The 27,602-nt window shown below is 45.2% G+C and overlaps 1 protein-coding gene across 1 annotated transcript; it reads right to left on the bottom strand.

The window, feature by feature from the left end:
• Positions 1–226: 226 nt before the first annotated feature.
• TMEM201 (transmembrane protein 201) lies at positions 227–27,551 on the bottom strand. Its single transcript, XM_069874690.1, has 11 exons — positions 27,395–27,551; positions 21,162–21,282; positions 20,360–20,554; positions 18,400–18,576; positions 17,432–17,826; positions 16,741–16,944; positions 7,106–7,320; positions 6,882–6,953; positions 5,824–6,114; positions 5,205–5,336; positions 227–4,747 (listed from the first exon to the last, which is right to left on the bottom strand). Exons 1-11 carry the CDS (start codon positions 27,466–27,468, stop codon positions 4,650–4,652), a joined length of 1,974 nt encoding a protein of 657 aa, XP_069730791.1. The 5' UTR covers positions 27,469–27,551; the 3' UTR covers positions 227–4,649.
• Between the last annotated feature and the right edge of the window lie 51 nt (positions 27,552–27,602).

Here is a 27,602-nt window from a genome sequence, read left to right as displayed (position 1 = left end):
GCCTTTAAAGCATAACAATGGATTTCTGCTTCTGTCTCCAAATCACGAGCTCTCCTTGCTTCAGGGACACTCAAATAGCTTTGTGCCTTCTCTTGCTTCTTGCTAACTTTAAAATTTGAGGACTTGAAAGTTAATTTGACCAGACACACACACAGAAGCACAAATACTGCCACCCTTTCCCAAAAAATTATTCAGCTCCCCAAGAAATAGGATCAGACCAAGGTGAAAACTTACCAGTTTTTATTTTTTAAAGAAAAATATTCCTCTTTAAACACAAAGCATGAACTAAAAACATCTGAGGAACAGCTTCTCCTCCCTTGGAGCGCATTTAACTAAACTGTACAGTGTTAGAGCTGCCCAAACAAGTATACACACAGGACATACGGTATTTTCTTCACAGGAAATCAGGTTTAGGACTCCAAATTGTCCTCCTCACCCTCTCCATCCAAAGGTACTCTGTCCCTTACTCCTACCACAGGACACAGTGATGATAATTTCTGAATATTTAAAAATAAAAAATATTGGACAAATTGGCCCTTTCTAGCCTTCTAACAAACGTCTGTGAGAGAGGTTAAGACCGTAGTTATTTCCAGGAATGGTGCTTGGAAGAAAAAAATATAGCAGCATCCACAGGCAACCCAAGCCCTTGATGCCAGCTGCCCTGTTTTAAGGAACCCAGTCAGTTCAGCAGCGTTTTACAGCTGTTCCCACTGCCCAAGAAGAGGGAGTGGGAATAAAATATGTACAGGCCAAATTTGTTGCCTAAGTAGACAGCCTAAAATTCAGTGAATCTGGCCTACCTAGGCCAGCAATGAGGTTTTTTTTCCACATTATCACAATTTCACATGTCAGATTTACATCTTAGATGTGAACATGGGTGCCCCATCCCTGGAGATGTTCACGGCCTGACTGGATGAGGCTTTGAGCAACCTGGTCTAGTGAAAGGAAGGAGAGTTGGAACTGAAAGATCTTTAAGGTCCTTTCCAACCCCAAGCATTCTATGATTTTATGTAAAAAGATATGACGACCTTCAGAAACCAGCAACTAGTTTTATCAGTTCTCTTTATCCCATCACATAGATATACACACAGTATTTGTCACGTCTACCAAACTACCCAGACTGCAGAACTGCAACCAGACTCCAGAATCCAAATTCTTAGAATTCAAAAAAGCAAAATCACTGAAAGTCTCTGCAAGGTCTCAGAACATGCCTAACAAGCCCATATCAAAAAGAAAAAGTGAGTGTTTTCAAGGGAAGGTATGTAATGGAAAAGGTCTGGAAATGGAGCTCAGCTGATCATTAATTGTTGGTATAAGCGATGCTCAAATTTGTATCAGACCATTTTGTAAAGATCTTTTCCATTCCATATACTCCAACAGTTTTTACAGTAGGAAAGATATTAGAAAAATAAAATCTCACCCCTGAACAACACTGGGTAAAGATCAACATCATCATCACTCACAAAGATTTTTACAGAGGGACCAGATAATCTTTTGTTTCCTCCAAACCAGCTGCATATAGAAAACAGCTGCAAGATAGACACAGTATCTCAGAGCTAGGTTAAGGCCAACAATATAGAGACAAACACAGGCTCAGATCTGTTGAAATGAAGAAACCCTCCCAATGTTTTTATACATATGCATGCACACGCACATACACACACATACACACGTATACTCGTGTACTTTTCAAGTGAAGGCTTCACAACCGTGAAAGCACCACTGGAGAGTGTTCTAGCACCAGAATGAAATGTTGGTTGTCTTCCCTCTTCAGCAATAAAATCCAAAGTCTTTATATTGCTTTGGACAAGGTCACCAAACACCCTTCCAAGAACAGTTTCAGCGAGCAGATTCGGAAGTGCAGCGACAGGTTAAAGTGTTCCTGTTCTGGAATATGGGCAAGAAGAGGTGTGTTGAGAGGCTGCAGCTTCTCGGTTGCTGGGGAGGAGGAGAAAATTTGTATTGCAATCTGGTAGAGACAGAGACCAACTTGGGCTCCAGGGGAGTGCGACGGTGAAACTCGGTGCAGATGGGGAGGTGGAAGCAGGAAGTTTGTATACGTGAAGTCACAGTGCACATCTGTAGGCATAATAAAGACAAGCAAACCCACAGTATTCTCTGGCAGGCTTGTCTCTGCATAGGAGGCCCCTGGGTATGCTGGAAGTCAGGACAAAGATCCATGAATGGGATGTCACACCCTGCACCAGGACATAATCCAACTCAAACAGCAGAGGTCTAGACGGAAGCTTGTAAGTTGGTCTGCTAGCATCCTGCCTATACACATGCTCAAGTGAGCCTGCAGAAGGCTAAAAATGGGACACAAATCTCTTAACAGCAAGTTTATGGGTCAGGTTTGGCTACAAGTCACAATGCATGCAAGTTACAAAAGAATTAATTGCCAGTCTGCAGCACATCTTCCCACCGCGGGTCTGTCCTGATCTGGGCCTTTGTATTTGAAGTGTGGGCTCTGCAGCCCTTTACCAACACCCTAAAGGGAGCTGAGGGAGGGATGCCAAGTCAGGAATGACAATTCCACAAGTCTCAGATCAGCACATGTGGGCAGAGGTCTATCCCCTGCCTGTAAGATGCAGAGCAGGCCTCGCTGACAAGGGAGGATGGGGAGTAGCGGCTGGAACTCGGCTGCTAAAACAATGCAGGAAAAAACAGAAAAGACAAAGAGAGACTTCATATTTCAGTGCTTGAATCACTACCAGTAAAGCCCCATTTAATCCATTGTATAGCATGCTGATTGGCTATCACTCACATGATGCATTAAGTGAGGCTGAGGTAAGAACTCAATTAAAACATGCAAGAAAGGAAAATGAAGTGAAAGGGAATGGCGATCACCACTCTGAGGTGTGAGTTTCAGGTTGAGAGCAGGAAACTATCAGCAGCTCAATGCTTTGTTTCTATGCATATGTAAGAGTACAATATAGGGAACAAAAGCAGAACTAGAAGGGAGGAAAAGACACAGTAAGCATAACATGGTAATTCAAGACGCGAACACAGGACAGGGCAGTGAGTGATCAGAAAGACAAAAGTCTGAGGCAAAGGAGCCCAAAGGAAGAAACAACAGAAGAACTCTTAATAGAGTCAGTCCTGCTTCAGGAAATACATAGCTGATGTCAGCCAGCTCTCCTTTTCACTGAGTATCCTTGACACACTGGTAAATCTTCTCTTTGGACTTGGGATTTAAGAATCAAAACATAAAGATCAAGATTGCCCCCACCCCACCCCCTAAAACGCACTAAATGATTTTGAATATTCAGCATAAGACTGTAAATGGCCCCTGAATGCTAAGCAATGCTGAAGACTCACCCAAAATCAGAAGTGTCCAAGCATGAGAACAAGTTGCCCAGAGAAGTCATGGATACCCCCCATCTCTGGAAGTGTTCAGGGCCAGGTTGGATGTGGCTTTGAGCAACCTGATCTGGTAGAAGGTGCCCCTGTCTACGCAGAGGGCTTGGAACTGGATGGGCTTTAAGGTGCCTTTCAATCCAGACCATTCTATGATCTCTTCCTTTGGGTTAGAAAATAAGAATCTATCCAGAAGCCTGAAGCAGGTTTGACATTTCTCACCGAAAGCACCTTGGCATTTAACTAAGTAAGAAATACCTTAAATGGTTACTTAGCAAATCCCAGTATCAGATTGAGGCATCAGGTTTCTGGATAAATACATACAATCAAGACAGTTCCTTGTGTATCTTCTAATAGATTTGTGCGATTTACAGCAAGAACAAGCTATGATGCTGCTTCAGTGAGAACACCAGCAGTCAGAGTTGTGAGCTGAAGCCCTTTAACTACAGTGCAAATCACATAGGGATCCTTTCTTATTACAGATATAACGGTAATAGGATTAATGCCTCCTAGGTAAAGCACAGCGCAGGCTTCCTCTTTCTAATGCAAGCCACAAGAGGATGTCTGTCTGGGATCTGTGCGTGCCTACAACTGCTGCACAGACAGCAGTTTCTGACAACCAGCCTGACCAGAATGGCAACTGGTGAAAGCAGCCTCAGGGCACAGCCCAGGTGGAAGCACATGGACATGTAAGATGCAAGAATATGACAGAGCAGCCAAGGTCACCCAAACGCTTAGGCAAGCTTAAGGCAACTGAATAAAATTCACTGATAATTTAGAGGAGAGAGCCAAAGGGAAGAGAGAAGAGGAACCACTGGGAATGCTGTTGCAGTAGCCAAAGCCAAGCACCAGCAACTAAGCCATCCCTCTCCTCTAGCTTATTTGTTCTAATTCTCCTCGTTTTACCAGCACCGCCAACATCAGGTTAATATGTCCGAAAGAAGAACTGGGGATAGGTTCCTAAAAACACAGCTTACACATCTTCAGGCTCATGTCTCAGGTCAGTTCCTTTGAAAGAAAACACATGGGCCGTTTGACTGGCCTCTTGCTTTGAACTGGAGCTTTCTGGGAATTCTGTCTGTCACCTCCAGGGACAATCCTGCGATATGTTCTACCTGGAAGTGATGGCAGCAGCTACCTGGGTTCCTTGTCATGACAGTTGAGCATACAGTAGTTTTATAAAAAAACAGCATGCACCAGTGGCACAGCCATTAGACATAAAGCCATAGTTGAAGTCCTCTTGTCCCCTCAGAAGCAGGTGGAGCCAGAAAGAAAGGGAGGGTTGGCATAAATTAACGCAGGCTCCGGTAGACATAGGCTGACGTGAAGATCGCATTGAGAGTCAGACTCACTGCTAGTAGACCTCGAAGAGCGTAGGTACCAAAATGACCTTAGTAGAAGAGGACAACACAAAGGAAAAAAAAAAAGGGGGAATGGTGGAAAGAGATATTAAAGAATTGATTAGATAAATAACAGTGAACATATGTTGTGCTCTTTTTCTCTCTTTGCCCAGTGTTTTCACCATAAGCATAAACTGCTGAAGTACTTCTGTCAGGAAAGATTCCTCTGCTCTCTTTGGTTTTATTTTCATCTATCACTTTTCTCAACACCCGCATCCCCACTTCTTTCCTTCTGTTTCAGTTTCACACTCTGTCAGTATTCTTCAGACAGACCAAAGAACAGGAATAGCCTTATTAAGGTCTTAGAATAGCAGGCAAGAAGATCCAATTTGCTACTACTTATTTATTTGATCTCAAGATCAGACCACCACTACAGCAAAGGAAAAATCTCAGTTACCCTCAGAAATGCTCACACGTACATGAAGCACTTGCGTGACTTGCACTTACCTCTCCAGCCTACCAAATCTTCCCCTTTGGTAGTTGTGTCAACCACACAGGTAGATGAGTGTGATGAGTGATCCTCCTTTTTGATGGAATTATCACTGTAAATACTCCCTCCTTCCACAGCAGATCTCATATCTGCAAGGAGAAGAAGTTATGAAAATTCAGAAGGCACGACTGGAAGCCAAAAGTAGAAGTTACCAGACTAAAGCTAGACATAAGTAATGAATGATTGCCTGGTCAAATCATGAAAAGATTGAGGACAGGAGCTGAAAACAAAAAGCAAATTTCACTGCTGGGCAGTGGAAGTTGCCTGCATGTTTGTATCATACACTGTCCGTATCAGCATCACACATCCGTGATTAAAGGAGTCATCCACACAAGGGTGAAGGCAGTGAAAATAGTATCCCTGGAGCACTACTAAGGGAGAAAATAACATTAATTTTGGCAGATGAGAGGGTCTCCAGGCTACCGGATTCTTAAAGGACCTTCGGCAACCTAACAATCTGGGTTTCTCCTGAAGATTTCCCATCTACTGTGTGGCTGAGATCACGCATGGCTTTGCCTGCAAGCCAACTCCTTCCTACCAATGTATTTCCAGGAGTGCAGGAGGCTGCTAGCATACCGTGCATTCCCCGCTCGCTGAGGTGGTTCTTTGGAAAGGAGGACAACTCAGAGGCAATGATGTTGCTGTCTGAGTGGGTGTGCTCCTCTGAGCTGGTTGGGGTGAGCAGAGCATCATTCTGAGATGGGAAAAGCAGCAGCTTCTGTCCTTTCAGGTTCAGGCGGGCAGGGCTGATGAGCGGCCGGCGGTACCGCAGGGAACTTGAGCTGGAAGTCACAGAGCCAGCCACCGATGGTGCTGGAGAGGGAATGCGGGATGGAGCACAGCTGCCTGACAGCAAGGAGAAGTGCTCTGAAATGGAAAGAAACATCTCCAAAGTAATGAGATTATAATCCAAATTACGACAGGTACAATTCTCTTTAACTATTCTACAAGAAAACGGAACAAGAGTTGCAAATGTTCAACGTATTTTGTGTACACATTTTGGTACACTCAAGGAGGTCTTAGACTAGAGATGGGTTTATCAGCAGCCAGGTTGTCTCCATTCAGGAAAGCCCGCATTACAAATGCTGTTTTGCAGGTAAATTAATTGTTCTGGCATATCCTATAAAGGCTGTTGGGAAAGTATATCAGGATCCAAGGAGGTTTGCACAAGGCTGCAATTGCATGTCCAGCAGCAAACCCTGAAGCACCACGAACAACCAAAGGATCCATTTGGGGTCAGAAGGGCAACAGACAGGTCACTGGAGGACAGAGGAGCAAAGGGGCAGAGCAGACAGGGTAGACAAATAATCTTGGGCTGGGAAAGTGAAGAAGGGCTGGCTGCCCTAGGAACAGTTTAAAGTCTCCTAAAAAGCAACCTTAACTCAGCTGTAGAGCAGGGAAGGGATCCTTGTTTTGTCTCAGTGATTTCACTGAGATCTGCTCCATGGAGGAGGACATCCAACATATACACTGCTTTATTTTATTGCAATCCCACTCTCTCTGCAGCATTTCTAACACCAAAACTGGCATTTTACATGGGATGTGAGCAGAGAGGAGAGAATTAAACTTCAATCACGTCTTTCAACCCAGTCCCTGCAAATCCTGCAAAGACAGTTGCAGTCGTAGTGTGTTACCTGATGTAGGTGACTCCCTGGACTGGGATGACAGCGAGGCTGGTCGACTGCCACTGAACAAGTAGCCAGAATCTAAAAAGCAAAACCGAACAAATTTGAACCCAGCTGGCTCAGCTACTGGAGGTCTGTCCTTCAGAAATGGAACTGCATCATCTTGTCATCAGTCTTGGAAAGGGACAGGTGGTAAATGCAAGCATAGGGCCACAAATTCCATGCACACTTACCTGCTCTGGCCAAGGAGGGGATTGTGCCCAGTGAGAGGGCCCTGTTGAGACGACCAGGAAGAGAGGAAGAAGAAGTTCTGCGTGGGGATCTGAAGAGCTGCTGGTTTGCCAGGAGAATACTGGGTGGTGTTGGGACAAAGTGAGACGCAGAAGAGGAAGAGAAGCCAGTCCCAGTGCCATTGGGAAAGAGAATAGTCGAATCCCCAGAAAGGAACCTGCAAACGAGACACATAACAGGTGTTTAGCAACAAATGTGTTCTAGGAACTCCTTTCTCTCAGTTGTACTTCTTGTATGAACACTTGCTTTGTTATCAGGTTTTTACTAACTTTTCAGTGTAGGAGTGAGAGATGCAGAATGCTTAAGAGTTTATGGGAATGTTCCTACACCTCTGAAACTGAGGTACTGCTCAACCTTACTTAAATTACCCTGCACCAACCTGTCCCCCAGTGCAGAGTGGAAAAAACGGTGGAGCAGTTGAGGAACTCTGGTGCAAACAGGCATAGTATCTTGGTTCTCTCCCTGGATGAGAAAATTACCTGAAGACCGTCAGAATGCTTTACGAAGCCCAGACACACATAGCACCAACAAAAGAGCACACTTTATGTTTGTTATGTGCACATGCAAGCAACATGCTTAGAAATGTCATGACTGTGGGAAGCAAGTATTTTCTACTAGTCTTCTTGTCTTTAGAAACTAGAATCAGTACCATACCTCTGATGCCAGTACAGAGCTAAGTATTTTTATGGGTACCTAGATGAAGATCTAGTCACCAAAGCTCTGTTTTAAAACCAATATCCAGCTCTCCAATACATATGCCTTTTTTATACTTCTGTGAGGTAACAAAGACTCACTACCCTCAGTTTACAGACGGGAAAGAAGCAAAAAGAAGCAAAGTGACTTGTTGAGGGTCACATAAAAATCATATGATAGAATAGGGACACAACCCTAGACTTTCCAGTCCTAAGTTGAAGCCTAAACCATTAGATTTTCCTTTCTCTGCATATCATAATGAGGGACAAATGTGTACTAGCATAGCCATTCAGAGGGAACTGTGCTACTGTAGCATACAATCCAGGAAGTGTCTTGCTTCCAGTGCGTAAAAACCAATTTCTATTACAGTGCCTGGAAAAAAAACCTGAATTGGCAATAGTAATGGCAATTGTATACCTAAGTTGTTTTCAGTGGCTTCTTTCCCAGTGAAAGAGCGGAGCTGTAGAACAGCACCCAGTTGGAGAACACAGAACGAGAGATAACAGACAAAGATACTAAGGGTACGTGTACCAGCTAGCTTTATTTTTAAGCACTAAAAACATAAACTGACTTCCACTATTCCACTGATAGAACAACTGTGTGACAGGAAATTGTATTTTAAAGTTTTTGCAGCCAGTACTGCCACACTATTTTGCACTCAATTACTATATACAAATATACTATATAATTAATTACCCAAAACCCCATTTCATCACCTACCTTCGCAGTGGTTTAAAAATTAATCTCAGTTGAATAATCTGTTAAAAACTTACTCCTGTTTTTACCTTCTTCCTATTCCTCCTTGCAATCACATACTGGTCTATGTGTACAGTTTAGCCAGCTACATTGTGTCAGAAATTAGACAGCTTTGGAGTCTCACTTGTGTCCTCATAGCATAAAAATTGAGCAGTCTAAGAAGGCTGCAATATTGGAAGTATAGGAATTTTGTCTTACTTTTAACCATGGAATAAAATACATGAAAGAAACTATAGCATACAAAGAAAGTCTCAAGGATCTCCTGTAAGATTCTTGTTTTGTTAGAAACAGTTAATTCATTTGCCAAATAGGCGACAGTGAAGAATATATATTTTAAAATGGAGACACCAGATTTTGCAGCACACAACCAAGCTGCAACAATCACAAGTTTAACCTCACTCCTGATGAAAACAGAGACAGATGAGAGCAGCAGCATGTTTTTTCTTCTGTCAGAGGAAAGCCAGCAGTGAATCAGAGCGTGCAGGAATATACAAATCTCAATCTTTTGCTGTGAGGTGATTTATGCATGTGCCATTCCCTCTTGGCGATTAAAGGGGTGATGCAGCAATATTAAGCAGTGCTAGCATGTCCAGAGGAAGCAGTCTAAGATTAAGATTACAATTCAAAATATCTTATAAAACTACTTATCTGCTAGTACGAGGCAGACATCAACAATCCCGACCAGCTTAACCAGGCTGAACAACATCTAGGCCAACCAGCTTCCTGGTGCTTGCAAGCAGGACATGCTGTTAACAGTGGCAAGGAACTCCTCAGTCTCACAGCAGAAACTGCTCAAACTCTTCAGGTTCCAGAGGACCTGGGAATGGTGTCACGCTTCGTGAATGTGCAGAGTCCTTTAGTGCACATACATAAGACACATGGGCCCCGCCACACATACAGATGCAAATAGCAGATGTGCATGTCCATCTCAGCTTTGTAAGAGAAAACGAATGGGAAAGGAAATTAAAAGTGCAGCTCAGGACTATGATAGGAATCATATCAGAGAGAGCGATACCTACCACTCACTGTGCCATGTCTGTGAAGGGCCAAAGCTCAGCATGACCTTTGAACAACATCACTCTTTTTCCTAACTTTGCACTGTCTGTAGCTTTGGGCTCAAGGAACTAACTTCACACAGCTTCTTGCTGTGTGGAAAACAGCTTATCTGGCTGAGTGGCTTTTGGTAGTTTTTGACCTAATGGGCTGGAAGATGCTACAATAACTTATCACTCACAACCACAATCTCATTCTTGGGACTGTAACTTCTTTGGATTACTCTTCCACGGGCTCTGCTGCTCAACAGCCCCACTTCTCATCCTCACCAAGTTGGTGCAATCAGATCCTCTGGGCATCTGATGAATCATTCGTCTTGCACCATCCAGAAATAGCTTTTTTTCTGCTTAGCAAAGAAGAGCTGAAGAATTTTAAGCACAGCTTTGGGATTGAGTGCTGACCAAAGAATGGCTTAAACATCGATCCGCTCTGAAGAAAGTAAATTCCTGCAATAGGCTACAACCTGTTCCTTTTCTATGCACTCTTCTTTTTAGCATTCACCACTGAGAAGTCAAGATAGCTAGATGCTGCTAAAAAGCAGGGGTGCTGTCATGGGAATGTGCTTTGTGCCTTAGAACGGTCAGCAGAATAAAAACAACTTTCAGAAGCAGATGAAAAAAAGTGAGGAGAGCAAGAGGACAGTAAGGCAAGGAACAGCCACAGCACAGCCCTGGAATGGAGCAGCGCAGCCATGTCTTTGCGCTCAGACTACTGCACTGTGCCAAGCCACATGTGCACAAGTGAGTCTGGTAACAGTGGAAGAGTAACCGAAAAAGGGAAAAAAAAAAAAGGCTCTGGAGTCAGACAGTTTGTGGAAACAGTCAGGGCCCGGAAGCCGTTTATTTCAGAACTTGGTATTGTGAACATCAAAACCTGGGTATCTTAATTAGTGTTTACAATGATCACAGCATTATGAGACAGTTGGGCACAATTCTGCTACACAGATACTTTAAAAATAAATAAGAGTATTACACGGATTGGGACCGTACACTGTCCTGAAGAAACACCTCCTGCCAGCAGAGCCTCCTCTCCTCTGTTCCAATACCTCCCTCTTATCCAAAGACAACATCATACCTGTTTCCCTTTATGATTCACATTTTAACCAGACATGCTGCACCACTGCTGGGATGGAGAGAGACATGGGTAAGCCTGGGTCAGGGCTGTAGAGGGAACTCACTCCTACTATCAGAGAATTCAGTACGTGAAGTAAGAAAGTAAAAAGCAGTCACAGCCTGGCAGCTTGCAAAATATGTCCTCTGGACTTAAGGTCTCACCATAATTGAGCTGAGAGTTATCCACATGCAACTGCATCATTTTCTCCAGGCAGCAGCTCACTATTGCCTTACCGCTGGCTGCCAGATAAGCAAGTTTCAGTGAGCTGAGATGCAGTCACTTCTCTGGTGTGCTGCATCACATCAGTCAGTGCCACAACCTCTGCCTCCAGTCAAGGTGACAGAATCAGGAGTAAAGGACCAATACAGTGAATAAAAAGGAGGCACAGGGAGAGGAGAGAATAATGCTAAAAAAGGTCTCAGACACATTAAGATTTTGATACGTGACTTAGCTTATCAACTGTAGCTGCCAAGACTAAGAACTCTTTTCTCCTACACGTTGCCATGATTGGGATGAAAAAAAGAGGGGTGAATTGTAGCTGAAAAGATCCTGCACAGATACCTTCTACAGCACAAATGTTGAGCATCAGTTTTGCCTTCCCTCCTAGCTGGTGACCCATAAAGATGTGGGTGGGTGTATAGGCGCATCCCATGTCTACTAAAATCCAGACTTGTTGGCGTAACAAAATGTTTAGCAGAACTCTTCCCTGTCCAGGCACTCAAAACTTTGGTCCCAAATGAGGCTTTACTGGGGATGACTCGAAGTACTCTTCAGGACGGAGTACAGCCCCTTTCACATGAAAGCATCTGCTATGGCTCACAGAGGCCCCAAGCGTATTTGCAGGTGACAGCACACCTGGAGCACTGGTAGGATATATGTGACAGCACACAATGTCAAAAGCATCTCTTTAAAAACCTAAGCAAAGCCATATACATAGCTCCCTGCTTTCATGAGTGCAGGTGGTCTGGAGCAATCATCAGGCTATTAATAATATTAATTTCTATAAGAGTATAAATAATTTGTCCACAGTACATCAATACATACTTTCTCTAGTATCCAAGCATGATTATTAGCTTCACATGATTTCAGCGTACTTGAAAAATATTAATAAAATCAAAATAGAACACCACTACACCATTTTTATATTCCCGTCTTGTCCTCACCCTTTAACACACCCAAACTCAGATCACCAGGGCATGCAAAGCACGGATGTAGGAAAGGAGGAGTTAATAGAAAGTGTGGAATATAAATATAGCACATTCAGAACTGTAAAGGGCCACAAAAATGTCAGTTTGCATGCACCTATGTCAGTGAGGGCTTCAGGAAGACCAGAAGTAGCAGTAGCAGAGATGCTTACTTTGTTGCTAACTCTGGGTTCACCCTCAACCCCCTTGTAGTCTGCAGAGTTGTTCAAAAATTTCAGAGGGCAGCCCAAGTATCCTCTTATTCCCAGCCACACTCACTGGTGGCAATCAAAGGACTAAAGCACTGGCCTGGCAGACGTACAGGCACTGCTGTCCCAAGCTGCAGCTGTGTCAGCTCCACTGAAGCAGAGCAACACAGCGTTGTTAAGTCTTGTCCAGGGAAAGGCACTTAATGAACCCACACCAGGGTACAAGACGCTTTTGAGTTGGCAGATCAGCCACGGCCACAGTGAGAGCAGACCACAGCCTGCCGTTTAGGGCTGGAACAGATCTGATTTCAAGTGACACACCAGCCCACTAATGGTCCCTCATCACCTCAGCGCTACTCTGTGGTACTATCCTCTGGTCCAGACACCGGCACGTGGCCAGGGCGAATAAAGCAGCACCTGAATCTGGAGGCTTCGGGGCTAAAATCCTCTAATACTGTTGAGATAAGATGCTTGCATGTTCTGGCTTGAATGGCTGGGATAATCCTCAGGCTGACCACAGGTTACCACATTTTCCTCTGTGGCCTAAAGTTAGAGTCCAGCTAAGTGAAAACAAGAATCTCAAAGCGCTGATCAAGTGGTTCTGGATGATTTGCGTCAGTTGTGGTAGTGAGCTACGAGCCCTTTGTTAGCTGTTATTCGCTTCAGCAGAAGGGGATATACACCCAAGTGTCATACAAAATAGCACCTCAGCTTCCTCAGGGTGGTGGCTCTGTGCTCGGATGCGAGACTTGCAGCAAAATACCCGAGCTGGAAGCACACATTTCTTTCTGCTGGACTCGCTGCGGGGGAAGCAGCCAGGCAGTCAGATACGTATCTAAATGTTGAGCTGTTTCCTAAATGAACCTCTCGTATAAAATGCAAAGTTGGCAAAGCACCTTTCTTACAGAAGGTACAGCATGGCATAGTGTTCACAATAGTCCATTTGGCATCAAATTTGATTATTACAGGAACAGCATCAGTAAAGGCAGGGTTGGTTTAACCACTTTCTTTTTCCAGAAACAATCAACAGTAAAATACTGCTAACTTAGAACTGATCTTCAGGCCTCATCGTCTAAGACAACACAGTTGGTACAGATCAGATGCCAGTGGTTTATAAATCAGAGCATCTCTGGAAAAAAAAAAACAACCCACCTTTCTCCTCCTTTCTTCCCTCTCCTCCAAAAGATCAATCATTCTCTACCGTCAGCAAAAACATACAAGACAAAGCACATGAGAAAAGCAGAAAGAGAGGAGACCTTCAGCATCAGAGTCTCTAGAAGATCAAAAATACAGTTGCTGCAAGTTTGTTTTTGAGGCTGATGTTCTTTTGTTTTTAGAAACAGCAACACAGATAAGCTGAGGCACCAAGAAGTAGGAAAATAAGCTGACACCTGAGCAAAGACAAAGGCTTCTTGGGCAATAAAATCAACCCCCACATCAGTATGTCTTTTGCTATTTTGTTTTCACCTTTGAATTTTTACCAATTACGAGTCCAAAAGTTCTTCAGTTACAAGTTGTGGACAAAGCACCATAGAGGCCAGGCCTTCAGCTGTACAGCCTGGCCACAAAACTGAGGCCACTGGCTGAGGTTCTGAGATATGAAATGAATGCAACTTGCAAACATACTTCATTTGTATTAATCTGTATAAGGTGAAGATAAACCGATTTCTTGCATGTTAACTCAGTTAACACATCTCCCGGATGAAAAGATCTTAAACTCCTTCAGTATAGATTTGCACTTGCTGTGCAAACAGAGCTAAACTGTTACTTAACAGTATTATTCAGGCTTCACAGTATAAACCCCACTCCTTCCCACAGTTCCATTAACTGCCTGTTCTGGTATCTAGTGCGCATCCTCCCCATCCTATCACAGCACTGCACAGGGAAAAAAGAGAATAAAAAAAGATCAGGCACAGGAAAACATCATTACACTTAAGAGCAGAAATGTCATAAAAGGCGCCAGACCTCACTGGGCTCAAAGATGGGGCATGTTAAAATCGAAAGGTAAAAAAGTGCTGATAAAAGGAAGGTAGGAAAAGAGCTGCTCAGAAGAGACAGGAGGCCATGTGAAATAGGACAACATTAAACTTAATAGAGCCTTGACTTTTGACATCTTTAGAGGCTGCCACTGAAGATTTTCCTTGCTGTTGGGCAAGAAAATTTGGCCATTAGACATCAGGCGTGACTTTACCATGACCATCCCCACACTTCACGTTTGTCAGCTGCTCACATCCCTCCTCTTAAAGCAATCTCAATAGATCCTTCTAAACATGAGATTACCCCCCAATCACTCTGATATGCTGAGGGCCCTGCATAATTCTGCTGGTTTTTTTCACTCTTTTGATGAAGCCATGTGGTTTCTTGTAGTATTTACTTCAAAATAATTCTCTATATTCAATAGCATCCTAATGGAAAATGGGATATATTGATTATTATTTAGCATTTTGAAAGTCTGAGACTGGAACAAGAAACTACTTGGGACTGTCAGCTGGAAGACAAACTCTTTGGGTCTAGATTGATCAATGATGGGAATACAGAAGAGTGGAATGCGACTTTGGAGATGCTGGATTCCTTTTACAGGCAAGTAAGTAAGGAGCCCTCAGAGCGGCATCACTCAAAAGCACCAGAATGGAGAAGAGTGTTCCATTTGCTGGGAGGTGGATACTGCAGTTATCTGAAGGCAGTGGAAGAGAATTCCAAAGGAGAGCACACATGGGAAGCAGGTTTGTTTGTCCCCTTCCCATGCCAGCTGTTAAGTCACAGGCACATGGTCTTTCCAACAGGAGCTGTACCGTCCCACAACACACTCAGCTTACTGGAAGCGATTCTCTACCTTCCCGCTTTCAAAGTGAATATTGGTTTGAAGAACAGAAACTATGAAAAACCATGAAATACCTTTTGTTTCCTTTTAAAAAGCTTCTATGATTTGAACAGCGTCAAGTAACATATGACTCTTTCAGCAGGAGATGCAGATCCTTCATAGTGAGAGCTCCATTCTGATTACTTTAGAGCTCATACATGAGATCTAGACAGCCAATTAACTTCTATCAGACTATTAGCATGGCAAGTTCCACTGCGCTAAACTGACGAACACAGCAGATCTTCTGTAACAACGCTACTTGCTCCTGAAAGATCCAAATCTGAATGAAAAACTCCACAGAGTGCCTTGCAAAAACAGTGCAGGATAACCAGACTACTTATCTAAGAGGCCCCAACAAATCAATCCTACAAAAACCCAAGCAGCTGAAAGCTCCTTCCTCCCACACAGTTAACATCCAGCCTCCCAGCTCCCACCAGGGGACTGCCAGGTGCTCAAGGTCATGATATCCAGATCCCCTTCTTCAGCATTAGCACCAATGCCAGACTTCAAAAAAAACCCAAAAACCCTCCAAGTAACAGGAACAAACCATCTCTGTTGCCATGCGGTCCCAAAGCAGAGGCTCTCATCTCTTCCTACAGCACATCCTCCTAATCTTTATTATTAACATCAAGGAGAATGCTGACTGAATTAAGTGGTGATGTACAATGAAAGCTGATCATATACCATAGTGTGTTGTTGTCAGTCCTGTATTTCTTCTCTTTCTAAGGCTACACGAGTGGAGGAAGAGTTGTGCTTTTATTCAGTTGAGCTTTTTTCACAGATGCTCCTCAGGGGGCAGTGGTAGTGAGTGGGTAAAAAACCTAAAGAAAACCAGCGCTGAAAGCAACACCACTGGTAGATTTGAAAATTTAGCCTGAGACAGCTCAATATTTTCAGATATTCAATAAAAGCACCCTGAGCTACATAATCTTTTAAAGCACCTTTTAAATAAATTATTGAAGTTCCAGTCAAAAGCACTTAAGGATGCCTCTCCAATTAAACTGGAGTCATAGGAGAATGGCAGAGGGAGAGAGAGCATGCAGTTAAGGGATGCTACACAGTGGAAGGCCAGAAGAACTAGGTTATGGACTACGAGTGGTCCTCTCCTTGCATGCCTGTACACCATACGGTGTTACTACAGCACACGATATGAGGACTCGGAATCCAGAGGCAAGTTCCCATCAGTTCAAAAATTAGAATGACCAGCACCATTAGAAAACTGAAGGTGACCTGGGCCCCATGGAGGATTCAAGGCAGATTCCTCTGTGACCAGCTAAGGATGGACAGGCAGTGAGAAGAATCAGAAGGACAGGAGAAGCCAGAATCTCTTTGGCTGGAGAGGTAGAATGGGGAGGAGGCTGCATTTATGAAGCAGTTTGTGAAGCAGCTGCTGCAAGATTTGGCTTTGGGGAAGTTGGATATTTGTGCTGCTGACGTAGGATTCAGGAGAAAGGGAGAATGGACGCAGCAGGAGTAGCTTCCTTGGCTAGCACCAGCAGTGGAAATGCTCCAAGCAGCTAGCACAGAGGGAAGCAAGGATGGGAAAAAACGGGAAAAAAAATAAAAAGAAGAAAAGATCTTCGCTGTTTATCTAAATTAAAAAGAAAAAGAGAATGGAAAAATAAAAAGAGGAGAGAGAAGCACCAGTCACAAAGAGTTCACAAGGCTTTTTTTCCTCCTTCCCCCAGCGTCACTGCTCTGGCTCTGACCTTCGGGGCCGGTGTCTCCGATGGCCTGTTGATTTCCGTGTAGCCACTGCTGCAGTGAAGCCGACCAAACAGCACAAGGATGTGGTGCCAAATTTGGCTGTGTCTAGCCAGTTTGGTGTTTCCGTCTTCAGGTACCTCTCAGCTAAATGCAGACTCATCACTACGAACCACAAGACTGAAGCAAACGCATCAATCCTCCGGAGCCTGCAATGCCAGAAAGAAACCAAACAAGACACAAGGTAAGAGTTTAAATCCCAATGAAGCCCCTTGGTTCTGAGGAAGGAGAGAGGAAAATGGGGAAAAGGTGGGGAGGGTACACAGACCAAGCTGGGTTTTTTTCCTCTCTCTTACTACAGTTATAACATTTGCAGCCCTTCCCACTGCTGTGTAAGTGCCTGAATCAATTAGTTCCATTCTCAGTCAGACTACAGACCTGCACAGGAAGCTTTTCATTCACAGGAATTCAAGCTTAAACTGAATGAACCAAGGCACAGATCCAAAGCAAGCTCTGCTGTCTCCAGCCAGCCAGCTGGCAACCCAAAAAATAACAAGGAGAACTGTGCCATCTAGTACTACATTTGCCACTGTGGCAAATGTTTATCCCCTGGCTCACAAACTCAAGAGAGGACAAACCACCTCCAACATTATGCAGTTTTCCTTTACGTGAAACAGAAGAGAAGAGCACACCCACCTGATCCGCCCAGCTAAGAACATGGCCAGCAGGCAGGTGAACAGCCCAAGGACAGCGACTGCCATCTGGTGATTCTTCCCATACGCCCATGCGGCGCTCAGGTTCTCCACCATCTGTTCTGGGAGCAGGCGGAGCAGCTCCCGCCAGCCTGCGACTGTCATGGAAGTGTCATTTTCCAAGCCTGCACACAAGGTTGTGCCAGTCCTGTTCTGAATGCACACTGGACCAGAGGAGGAGACCGGAGCAGGGACTGCTGTGCTAAGTGAGAAGGGGTTTCCTGATCCATACAAGGCCAACAGAACCAGGAATGCACAGCTGAGGAAGGCCAAGAACCGCAGAAAGATGACCTGAGCTGGTGTAGCTATTGAAGCTGAAGAGGAGGATGAGTATAAACTCTGCAGAGAAAGGGAGAAACACCTTGTCAGTAGCTGAATCAACTGTAGTAAGGTTTTGAAATGGTGCTCTATGAAACATTTCCAGACTGTATGGTTTACTTGACCGTTTTGTCCTTTAAGTCTTTTGAGTCTCTGGGCTGACACCACATGGGATGCTGTAAACTAGCAAAGAGTTACAGCAGAGCTATGAGCAGAAGCCAAAGTAAGGCAGCGCACTGAGGCAAGAAAGTGATCATAAATCACTTTGCAAGGTTCTTACTACTTCCCTCCCTCCACTTCCTGCACTGTACTTATAAATTGGCTTCCCTATCTCTTCTGCCAGTCCACTGTTCTTGTTATTCCCTTAGACTTACCTTCTGGCAATTGAACTGAGTGACGCCAGCAAGAGGAAACCTCAGACTAGCATCAGGAGAATCTGTGGCAACTATCCTGTGCTTGTCTACTGCCATGCACCCAAGCTCACAGAGTTCGAGAGCCCCAAGGCCACTGCCTTCCTTTCCCAGTAGCAAACCCAGGGGCAGAGGTAGCTGTCCGCACCTGCTCTCGAGTTCCCTCATCTGTCCCCTCACGTACCTGAGCATAATTCTTGTCTGTCTCACGGCGCTTGAAATGGTGGCTGAGCAGTTGTGCCCGGAGTTGCCGATTCTGATGTTTTATGTAATACTCCACAGCAGCCTGGCATGGACGGCACAGCTTGTAGGTCTGCTCCAGATGGTGCTTATACACCTCAATCTCCTCGTCGTATTTGCCCTGGTCAGAGAGGAGGAGAGAAAAACTAGGTGAGAAATGCAGGTCCCTCAACAGTTATCAAGCTTGCTACCGACACACGAGCAAGGCGTGCTTCCAGTCTGCAAACAACAGCTCCCTGGAACTAGGTTGGAATGGTGACTGAGCTGGAAGCCAGCCATACAACTAACTTCACATACAGCTGACCCACCCTCTAAACACCAGAAGAAACAAAACAGCCCTTGGAGAAGGCTGCTGTGGCCCAAGATCAGGAGGGTGAATTTCTGTGGCCCTATTTTGCTGTCTTTATTGAGACCTTATGAACTCAACACAGAAGATGAGACAAAAACCTAGAACTGCTCTTCCCCTCCTCACATGAGGGAACAGAAGAGGCCTGTTATCCCTTTGCACCACTGTGCTGGAGAAAGAGACAAGTTCCTTCCAAAATTCAGCCCCAGACTCTGAGGCTTCCACTGTTGGAAGGCTCTGGTGAGATGAGTCCATAAATCATTATTAACACTTGGAAAACCAGACAGTAAGTCTGCATTTTTCAGCATCACTACAGTGGACACGTCACTTATCATAGAGGCTTCTAGGGCTCTTTCACCTCCACTCCTGCTCTTTATTAAGATCCCTGTACTAAAAGCATACAGTTGAAAGCATGCAGCTTCTTGAGGAAATAGAGGTAGAGAGCTGCATTGCAGCTGCCCGAGGGGTTGCTGGAGCAGCTTCCTAGGCTCCATCTGCTGGAATCGAGAAGGAATGACACAGGCAAGGCTAGTAGCAGCCGGCTCACCCCTTAACGGACAGGCCAGCAATGCTGCGAGTGGCCACTGCAGTCATTGACACACATACCTAACCGTGCTGGATAACACGGTCCCATGTTTCTTAGCTGGCACAGACCCTGCAGTTCACTGAATGCCTAAAAAGGGGCCAAAGGCTGGTGTTACTTGAGCAAGTGGATAGGTCTGGCAAGAGACAGGGACTTGAAATAACACTGAGAAAAGGGAATCAGCCAAATTATCCATTCCCTAGGAGTCACCCTGATTAAACTCATTACAATTACATAAAGCAGATGGATTAGGCAACCTAGAAGATGAACTCCTCCCACTGTAGCTCACACTTAAAACCCCAAGGCCTGACCATGGCTGAAAGCTAAGGAGTGCAGCACTAAATTCTGAGTAAAACTTTGGGGAGCCATAAAACTGTGGAGAAACCCCACATCCTAGCCTCCACGCATATTAAGTAACGGCAAGGCCAAGAAGTTGCTCAGCAGGAAATCCTGCTGCTGTAATTGTAAAATCTCTTTGCCCTCCTAGGCACAAATGCCTAACCAGGGAGATGATGTGCCTGCACAGGATTCCTCTCCCACTCCCCTAGGAAGAGCAAAGCCCCACAACGAAGACCTCAGGAAAACCAAAATCTATTAAGGCTTTAAAGTGACTGCTGAGCTGTTGTGCCTGCCAGATCCTGTAACTACTCGAGTTGTAAGCTTCAACTTCCGGTGTCAAACTAGAGCAGGTAATTACATTCTGGCTTTTAAGTAGGATTAGGAAAATTTGCAACATTAATCAGCAGCCTTCTCTGCACTGCAGTGCCCCATAGTGCTTGCAAGGACTACTGGAGCATCATTTCATAGCACGCTGAGAAATTCCTCTCTCTCCTGCTTACTAGGCTGCAGCATGGCAGCATCTGTGAAGTCAGACAAAATAAATTACTACAGAGTAAATTAATCAGAGCAGGAATTGCAGATATATGTGCAGAAGTGCCTCGAACAAACGTTCTCAGTCCCTAACTGAACACCTACCTCCTCCCTTGGTGAGAATGAAGCCAGCTGTTTGATCTTCGTGGTTTGATGGTTGTTGCATTTCTTGCAAAGCAGAATTTGGCTGCTTACCCACTGTTGAGGTTTGGTAGGATCACAGAAAGTTGTGGCACCCGACACAACATGGTTGAGGTGTTCCATGTACTGAGCAGGGATGGGCTTGTTGTAGTCTCCATTCTGACAAGAAACAAAGAAGGCAGGTGGGAGGGGAAGCAAACATGAGATCATAAAATCAAAGCTATCCTCTATAACAAGATACCCTAAACTCTGTCAGGAGCTCTGCATTCACATACAGAATACAAGAAATAAACAAAACAAAAAGAAGACAAAATGCTTCAAATGCTCTCCCCCACCCACTGTTCTGTGCACCTAGTGCAAGCAGTTGGCGATGGTGGATTCTGACTTAAGACAGCCTTTGTTATTTAGTACCCAAAATGAAGTATTCAGCTCTTTCAAATTTTTAAAACCAGAGAATTGCTCCATATATTAAAAAAAAGATTCTTAACAGATACTGATGAAATTGTCAAGGCCCTTTTTGCCCTTTAAAGCAAGGGGAAATTTTGTTTTTACCATTCTATGTCAGCAGATCACATTACATGCGGACTCGTTCTTAAATTTGATCGATCAATCAACTGCGGAATTCACAGGTGCTCAGCACAAACCACTGGATAGTCATCTGCACTGGCCCTACATCATCTTAAATAAGAAACAGGGGTTTCCACCAAGCACTGTTCCACAGGGCATGCACCTTCCCAGCCACCCTTGGAAGAATCTGCCACAGTACCTCTTGGAATCCATTGTACTGCTCGCAGTTGGGGCAATCCCAGCAGTTGCGATTCCCATACGGCACTACTGTGTCCTGGTTGCAGAACCAGCAGTTCACTGTCACGTGCGTTGGCTTCGCCCTGTTAGAAAGGAAACATGCCAGGCATCAACATCAAATTCAGCTGATATAAAGGGTAGCAATGGCTTTCAGACAGGGAAATGCAAGAGAGGCTGGAATAACAACCCATCTTGCCATTCAGTATGTTCAACAGTATGATTCAGAGTAGGCATTTCAGCAATGAAAAGATGGACTATTAAAGTAGAAATGCATTTCTGCCTGATGCTTCTATCTCTTTACCCTGGGACATGCCAGAACTTTAACAACAACCTTGTGAATGACCCACAACACTGTTTTTCAGAGGCATATTTTGGGGTGCAAGTCCTCTCCATAATCAGCAGTATTAATACACGTGAAGGGTGCAGTAGAGCCACTGCTTAATATGCAAGATTCTGGGAAATGGAAGTTACAATCCACAAGAACTGCTTACCATGGTACTCAGAAACCTAAGAAATGGGTGCATGGTTACAGTTTCATCTGCTCTGCTTGTTAGAATTTTTTTCAGTGATAAGGGCACATAAATTATCCCAAGGTTCAGGCACAGTAAATGGCTGTTTCTTCACAGCTGTAGATACACAAGGAACTGAGGAATTTACATGTCTTCCACAGTTTCCAAGCACTGGAAATGAAGAGACAGACTAATGACCTGGATGCACAAGCCCCACGTTTTTAAAAACCATCCCATTGACAGTCACTGCAAGAGAAAGCTGTCATGTGGCCTCAGTGCAACAGGCTGTGACGGATGTTTGAGCAAAGAACGGCAGTGATCCGGCCCACCTGCCAGCTAAAGAAGGTCTGCAGATGTCTTGAAAGGGTGCAATACCCAAGAGGAAGTTTCCTGGCAGGTCAAGGCACCACAGCCGAGCTGTTCAGATTATCAGAGCAGCCCCAGTCATAGCTCCAAGGGAGAGCAATTCTGCAGGCAAGGCCCAGACAGCGAGTCGCCACAGCAGCCATGCAGACACACAGACCCGGGTGCCACGAGCCCTGTGTGCTGCCTAAATCATACGACCATGGAATCAACAGGATCATGTCCGGGTTGGAAGGGACCTCAAAGCCCATCCAGTTCCAAGCCCTGCCATGGGCAGGGCCACCTCCCACTGGATCAAGTTGCTCAAAGCCCCATCCAACCTCAAACACCTCCAGGGATGGGGCATCTGCTGCTCCTCTGTGCTGCTGCCTCACCACCTTCATCGAAGAAATGTTTTCCTAAGATCTCATCTCAATCCTCCCTGTTTCAGCTCAAAACCTTTCCCCCTCATCCTATCCCTGCACCCACTGATCAAGAGACCCTCCCCAGATTCCCATACCCCCTTTCAGTAGTGAAAGCTGCTCTAAGGTCTCCCTGGAGCCTCCTCTTCTCTGGGCTAAACAAGCCCCATTCCAGCAAGAAGACAGCTTCTAAAGCAGCAGTGAAAGTCAGCAAGCAGGGAGGCTCACCCGGGGCCTGGAATGCAAGTAACAGTGGCCTGTGCAAGGAAACCTTCTCTGCTGCTACAATATTCTATAACAAAACACCTTCCCAAGGCAGCAGAAATGTTGTCTGGCATCCTGCAACCAAAAGGGTAGGTGGTTTACCCCTTAGATAAGCTGGCTTCTCTCCCAGCCATCACCTTTGTAGCTGGACACCTACCATTAAGATTCTTCCCCACTCCCATTTCCACAGACCATGATCTAAAACTTGGATGATAAAATATCAAACCCTCAAGTGATGCTCTGTTTAAGTACTAATGACAACGATAAGCTTGAAATGAGGCACCAGAAAGAAGCCTAAAAAGCCAGAGTGCACAGAGGATTCCCTGCCAGATGCTGAAAGAAAATGGCTGGAGCTACTAGGGTGACAGATTCTCATCTCAAAATAGGTGCATACGCCCACAGCCCTCTTAAAATGAGTGTTCATTGCTGGACTCTCTTCACTGCCAAGGGGGCTCAAAACAGTAAGCGATCCAAGTTAAAAATATCACTGCCAAAACTGACAGGCAAAAAGTAAGAGTTTAAAGCAGACAGAAATCTAGGTCGCTAGTCCAAGCTATCCATGAGTTGCTCAAGAGCCAAGCAAACCACACGCCAGAACAGCCCTGTGAAGGATGGACAGCAACACCTGGTAGTGTTTCTATCACAGGTGTAAAAGCTATAAAAACCACAACGCACTGGCTTCAGCGTGTTGACAATCAGAATACAAATCCCACTGCACTGTAAGAAGCAGCTTAACTTGGATAGCAGGCACAACCTGAGCTCCATCCTCTGATGTAGGTTACTGCTCCATCCTCTGGCACTCATGGATATAAAGACACGCTACACTTCAGTCTATGTACCACGACAAAGTAGGTAGAAGCATTAATTTCAAGGATAGCACAGAAGTGGAAAGCACATGCCAAAAAAAAAGTAAAGCAAGCATGCTATAAAGTAAAAAAAGAACCAAAGCCCAACCCTATCTGAGAACTTGCTAATATCAGAGACAAAATCCTTCATACACTTGAGAACCTTCCATCTTTCTCCAAACAGGATTCCATCTCTCACTCCTCGGGCTGAGGAAGTGCTACCAAGTGTTAAACATGAGCCCTTCGTTCCCACAAGGTATGCAAAAGAAATTGCTAAATCCTAGCCTATTTAGGATAAGAAACAGTAATCCTTCCTGTTGTGATCCTATAATCTGTTGCCATAGAAATGTGTGTAAAAACTCAGAAGTTTCCAGCCTGCTGGATGCAAAACGAAGAAAAGATAAAAAAGTCACTGGATTCAAGAACATATAGGTAAGGCACTAACTTTCTAGTAACTGGGCAGGACTTTCAATTGGGGTCCTTTCAACTCCCAACACTCTCCACTATTCCCCATTTATACATAATTTTAACTTCACAGTGAAGTCCACACTTTTAATGGATTGCCAGTACAAGTCTCCCTGGTAAGTGCTGGTCAAGTCAGACAACTGATAATAAACTGGATTTCTAAATATTTTTATTTACATCTATTCCCCTTCTCCTTTATTACTAGGTCAGAAGATGAAGGTGTTTGGTTTCTGCATTCTTAAAAGAGGCTACAGGTGGATGTGCAGTTCTTCACTGGGTTACCCTCATTTAAAACAAAAAACAACTGTCCATTACAAGCATTTCAAGCAACATTCTTCATTCTGGCACAACTGCATTACAAAGCAATTATACCAATAGCTATGTGAACAAATATGAAGGAAGAAACACTCTAGGGACTCTTTTCCACAGATCAGTTTTGACAAGAACATCTGATTTGACATAACCAAGCTGCCAAATAAATGGGTCTGCCCATTTATTTGGGCAATAAATGGGTCTGCCCACCCAGACCCAAAGCTACATCTCCTTCTCCAGTGTGAGAAAAACACATCACAGCTGTTTAGATTCCAGTGGGCCAGCTACATAATAAACACATTTGCTCTGAACGAGCAGCTGTAGACAGGGTTGAAGATTCAGCCACAGGAGCTAATTTCTCGCACGGTGTCATAGGTTATAAAGCAGCCTATCCTTTCCCAAGAGCCAGACTTCGTGTCCTCTTCACAAGGAAAAAGACACCCAGTGGACCTGCACAGGGAGACAGTCTGGAAAACACTGGCCATGAGGACAAGATCCTCCAGAAAAGGTGCCTCTTTTTGCCACTCAATACCTGTGGCAGGCTCCTCAACAATCTCACTGCACAGCACTTCCTGAGCTCCTACCAACCACTTTTACAGTGAGCGATGGCTTGTCTCGACTTCACCTGTAGAAGGACCAGCCTCTGCCATCCCTGAACCCAAAAAGTCCCAAGAGAGAGATCCTCACAGGATACTCTATGTCAGCAGTGACAACACTTCAGTAGCTACAATCAGGAGGGCACAGAAGATGAATGAAACGTGGCCACAGCTGCTGGTCTGAACTCAGCAGCCAGAACTCCAACAGTATGTAACAAGCAAGCGGACAAGCTGGGATCTCTAAGAAAGATCACAAACCAGAGTTTTCCTACCTGGCCCAACATTATAAGGTTTAAGGAGTTCCTATGCATATCTAGACATCGAATCTTTTCTCTCTCCAACACAGAAAGCACAGTCTTAGATGCTAGCACAATTACAGTAACGTAACTTCTCATATCGACAGCTATTTCAGAGCTACTTTCCACAAGGTTTTTCTGAAATATTTTATTCCCCTTTCTATAACATGTGGCAAAGGTGTCTTACCAGGTATTTAACTGAACGTGGAGCGTAGTGAGGCTGTATCGTCACATTAACACCAAAAGCAAAGGCAGTATCATGCCTGTGTTAGGATTGCTCCCTTGTAAAGCTGTCCTCCTTGATTCATTTAACTCAGGCAAATTAGGAAACTGGATATCAGAATACTGTTGAAAAATACAAATCTGTAGCCCTGAAAAATTATCCAGCTCATCTCCTGAAAATATTTACAGCTCACCAGCCGTTTTCAAGGACTTGAGAAGAAATGTTTTCCGCTCCAGAGACCTTTTGATGAACTTCAGCAAAACAAATCCAAACCTCTTCCCTCAAAATACATGTTAGCCTCAACTGGGTCAAAGAAATGCTGCCTGCTTCACTGAGGATTGCTTTAGGCTGCTAGTATTTCTTAGCTGCCCTAAATATGCCCTAGAAATGCCAAGTCTTGTGTATGGGCTGATACACCACTACTTATATGGTTATATAAACAGAAAATTGTTAAGAGCAGACCTTAAGTACTTTATTGTGGATGTAGAAGCACGCCTCTATCCCAAAGCGTAAAACTTGACATGAACCTGAACACAATGAGCCCTTGCGAGTGCCTTTTTCTCCAACAGAAGCACTCAAGAGATGAGCAACCTGCTAATGTCGAAAGTGCCTCTGACTCCATACATCCCCACATTCATTTCAATCCATGCTACATTAAAGCCTGTCAAATAAGCTTTACAGATTTCATAAAAGGAATATCCCAACTTCCCACCTGACAGTTTTCAAACCTTGTTTTCTGTCGGTCTGTTTAAATCTGTTCTAAGGTCAGAAACGGTGCAATGGTGAAGCAAATGACCAAAGAATTCTGGTCCCTAATTAGTAACTCTGACTTCCATGAAATCTTCCCAAGTTTTGGCACTGCACTGACAGTTCTGGTATCACTCTCCCACTGCTCCCCTGCAACCATGCTTTCTCTTCCCAACCAACCAAGACAAGAAGGCAAATGTTCCTTTTCTCTGTCTCTAACGCACCAGAGACAAAGGAGGGAAAGCAGAGGGGGAACCAAGGGGAAAGAGAGAAAATGGGGAGAGCTAAAGGGAAAGAGGGAAAAGGGGGGGATGACCATGAGGAAAGAGAGAAAAAGGTGGGGAGGGTACCCAAAGGGAAAGAGGGAAAAAGGGAGGGAGGGAACCCAAAGGGAAAGAGGGAAAAAAGGGGGGAATGACCAAGAGGAAAGAGGGAAATGGAGGGGGGGACACCAAAGGGAAAGAGGGAGCAAATCAGGGGAAGAGAGAAAAGGGGGAAAGGGGGAACGGAAGGGAAAGAAGGAAAAGGAAGGGAAACCAAAGGGAAAGAAGAAAAAGGTGGGGAGGAACCAAGAGGAAAAAGGGAGAAGATGGGGGAATCGAGAAAGAGGGAAAAGGGGGGCGAGGGGGGAAACGACTGAGGGGAAAGAGAGAAAAGGCGGGGGTGAATCGAGGAGAAAGAGGAAAAGTGGAGGGGGAAACTGAGGGGAGAGGGAAAAGGGGGATGAAACGAGGAGAAAGAGGGAAAAAGGGGGGCGAACCGAGAAGAAAGAGGGAAAAGGCGGGGGGGGGGGGGGGCGAACCGAGGGGAAAGAGAGGAGGAAGTCAAGGAGAAAGAGGGGAAAAAAGGAGCGAGCCAAGAAGAAAGGGGGAACAAATCAGAGAAAGAGGAAAAAGGGGGGAACTCAAGGGAATAAACGGAAAAGGAGAAGGGGGCAAGGGGAAGAAGGAAAAGGAGGAGGACGGGGAGGGAACCACGGGAAAATGGCGGGGAGAAACAAGGAAGGGGGGGGGGGGGGCGGGGAGGGAAACAAAAGAGAAAAAGCACAAGGCAAAGCAAAATACAGGACCCCCCAGCACCCTCGGGAGCGGGGCAGCCGCCTCCCCCGGCCCGGGCTGCAGACAAAGACCCGACGGACGCCGCGTCCCCCCCCCCTCAACCCCCGCCCCGGTACCTCCTCGCCAGGCGGTAGAGCAGCAGCCCCGCGGCGGCGCAGACGGTGGCTCCCAGCCCCGCCGCTCCCTCCATGCCTTTCCCCGGGGCCGGCGGGGCCCGGCTCGGCTTTGTAGGCGTGCGGGGCTCCCCCCGGTCCCCGCCCCGCCGCGGGGGAGGCGGCCTGAGTCACGGCGCCGCGTGAAAGGCCGGAGTCGTGCGGGCTGACT

This window comes from Phaenicophaeus curvirostris, chromosome 22, assembly GCF_032191515.1.
Source record: "Phaenicophaeus curvirostris isolate KB17595 chromosome 22, BPBGC_Pcur_1.0, whole genome shotgun sequence".
NCBI lineage: Eukaryota > Metazoa > Chordata > Aves > Cuculiformes > Cuculidae > Phaenicophaeus > Phaenicophaeus curvirostris.
The sequence above is the reverse complement of the archived record's forward strand: the minus strand, read 5'-3'. Positions and strand labels throughout refer to the sequence as shown.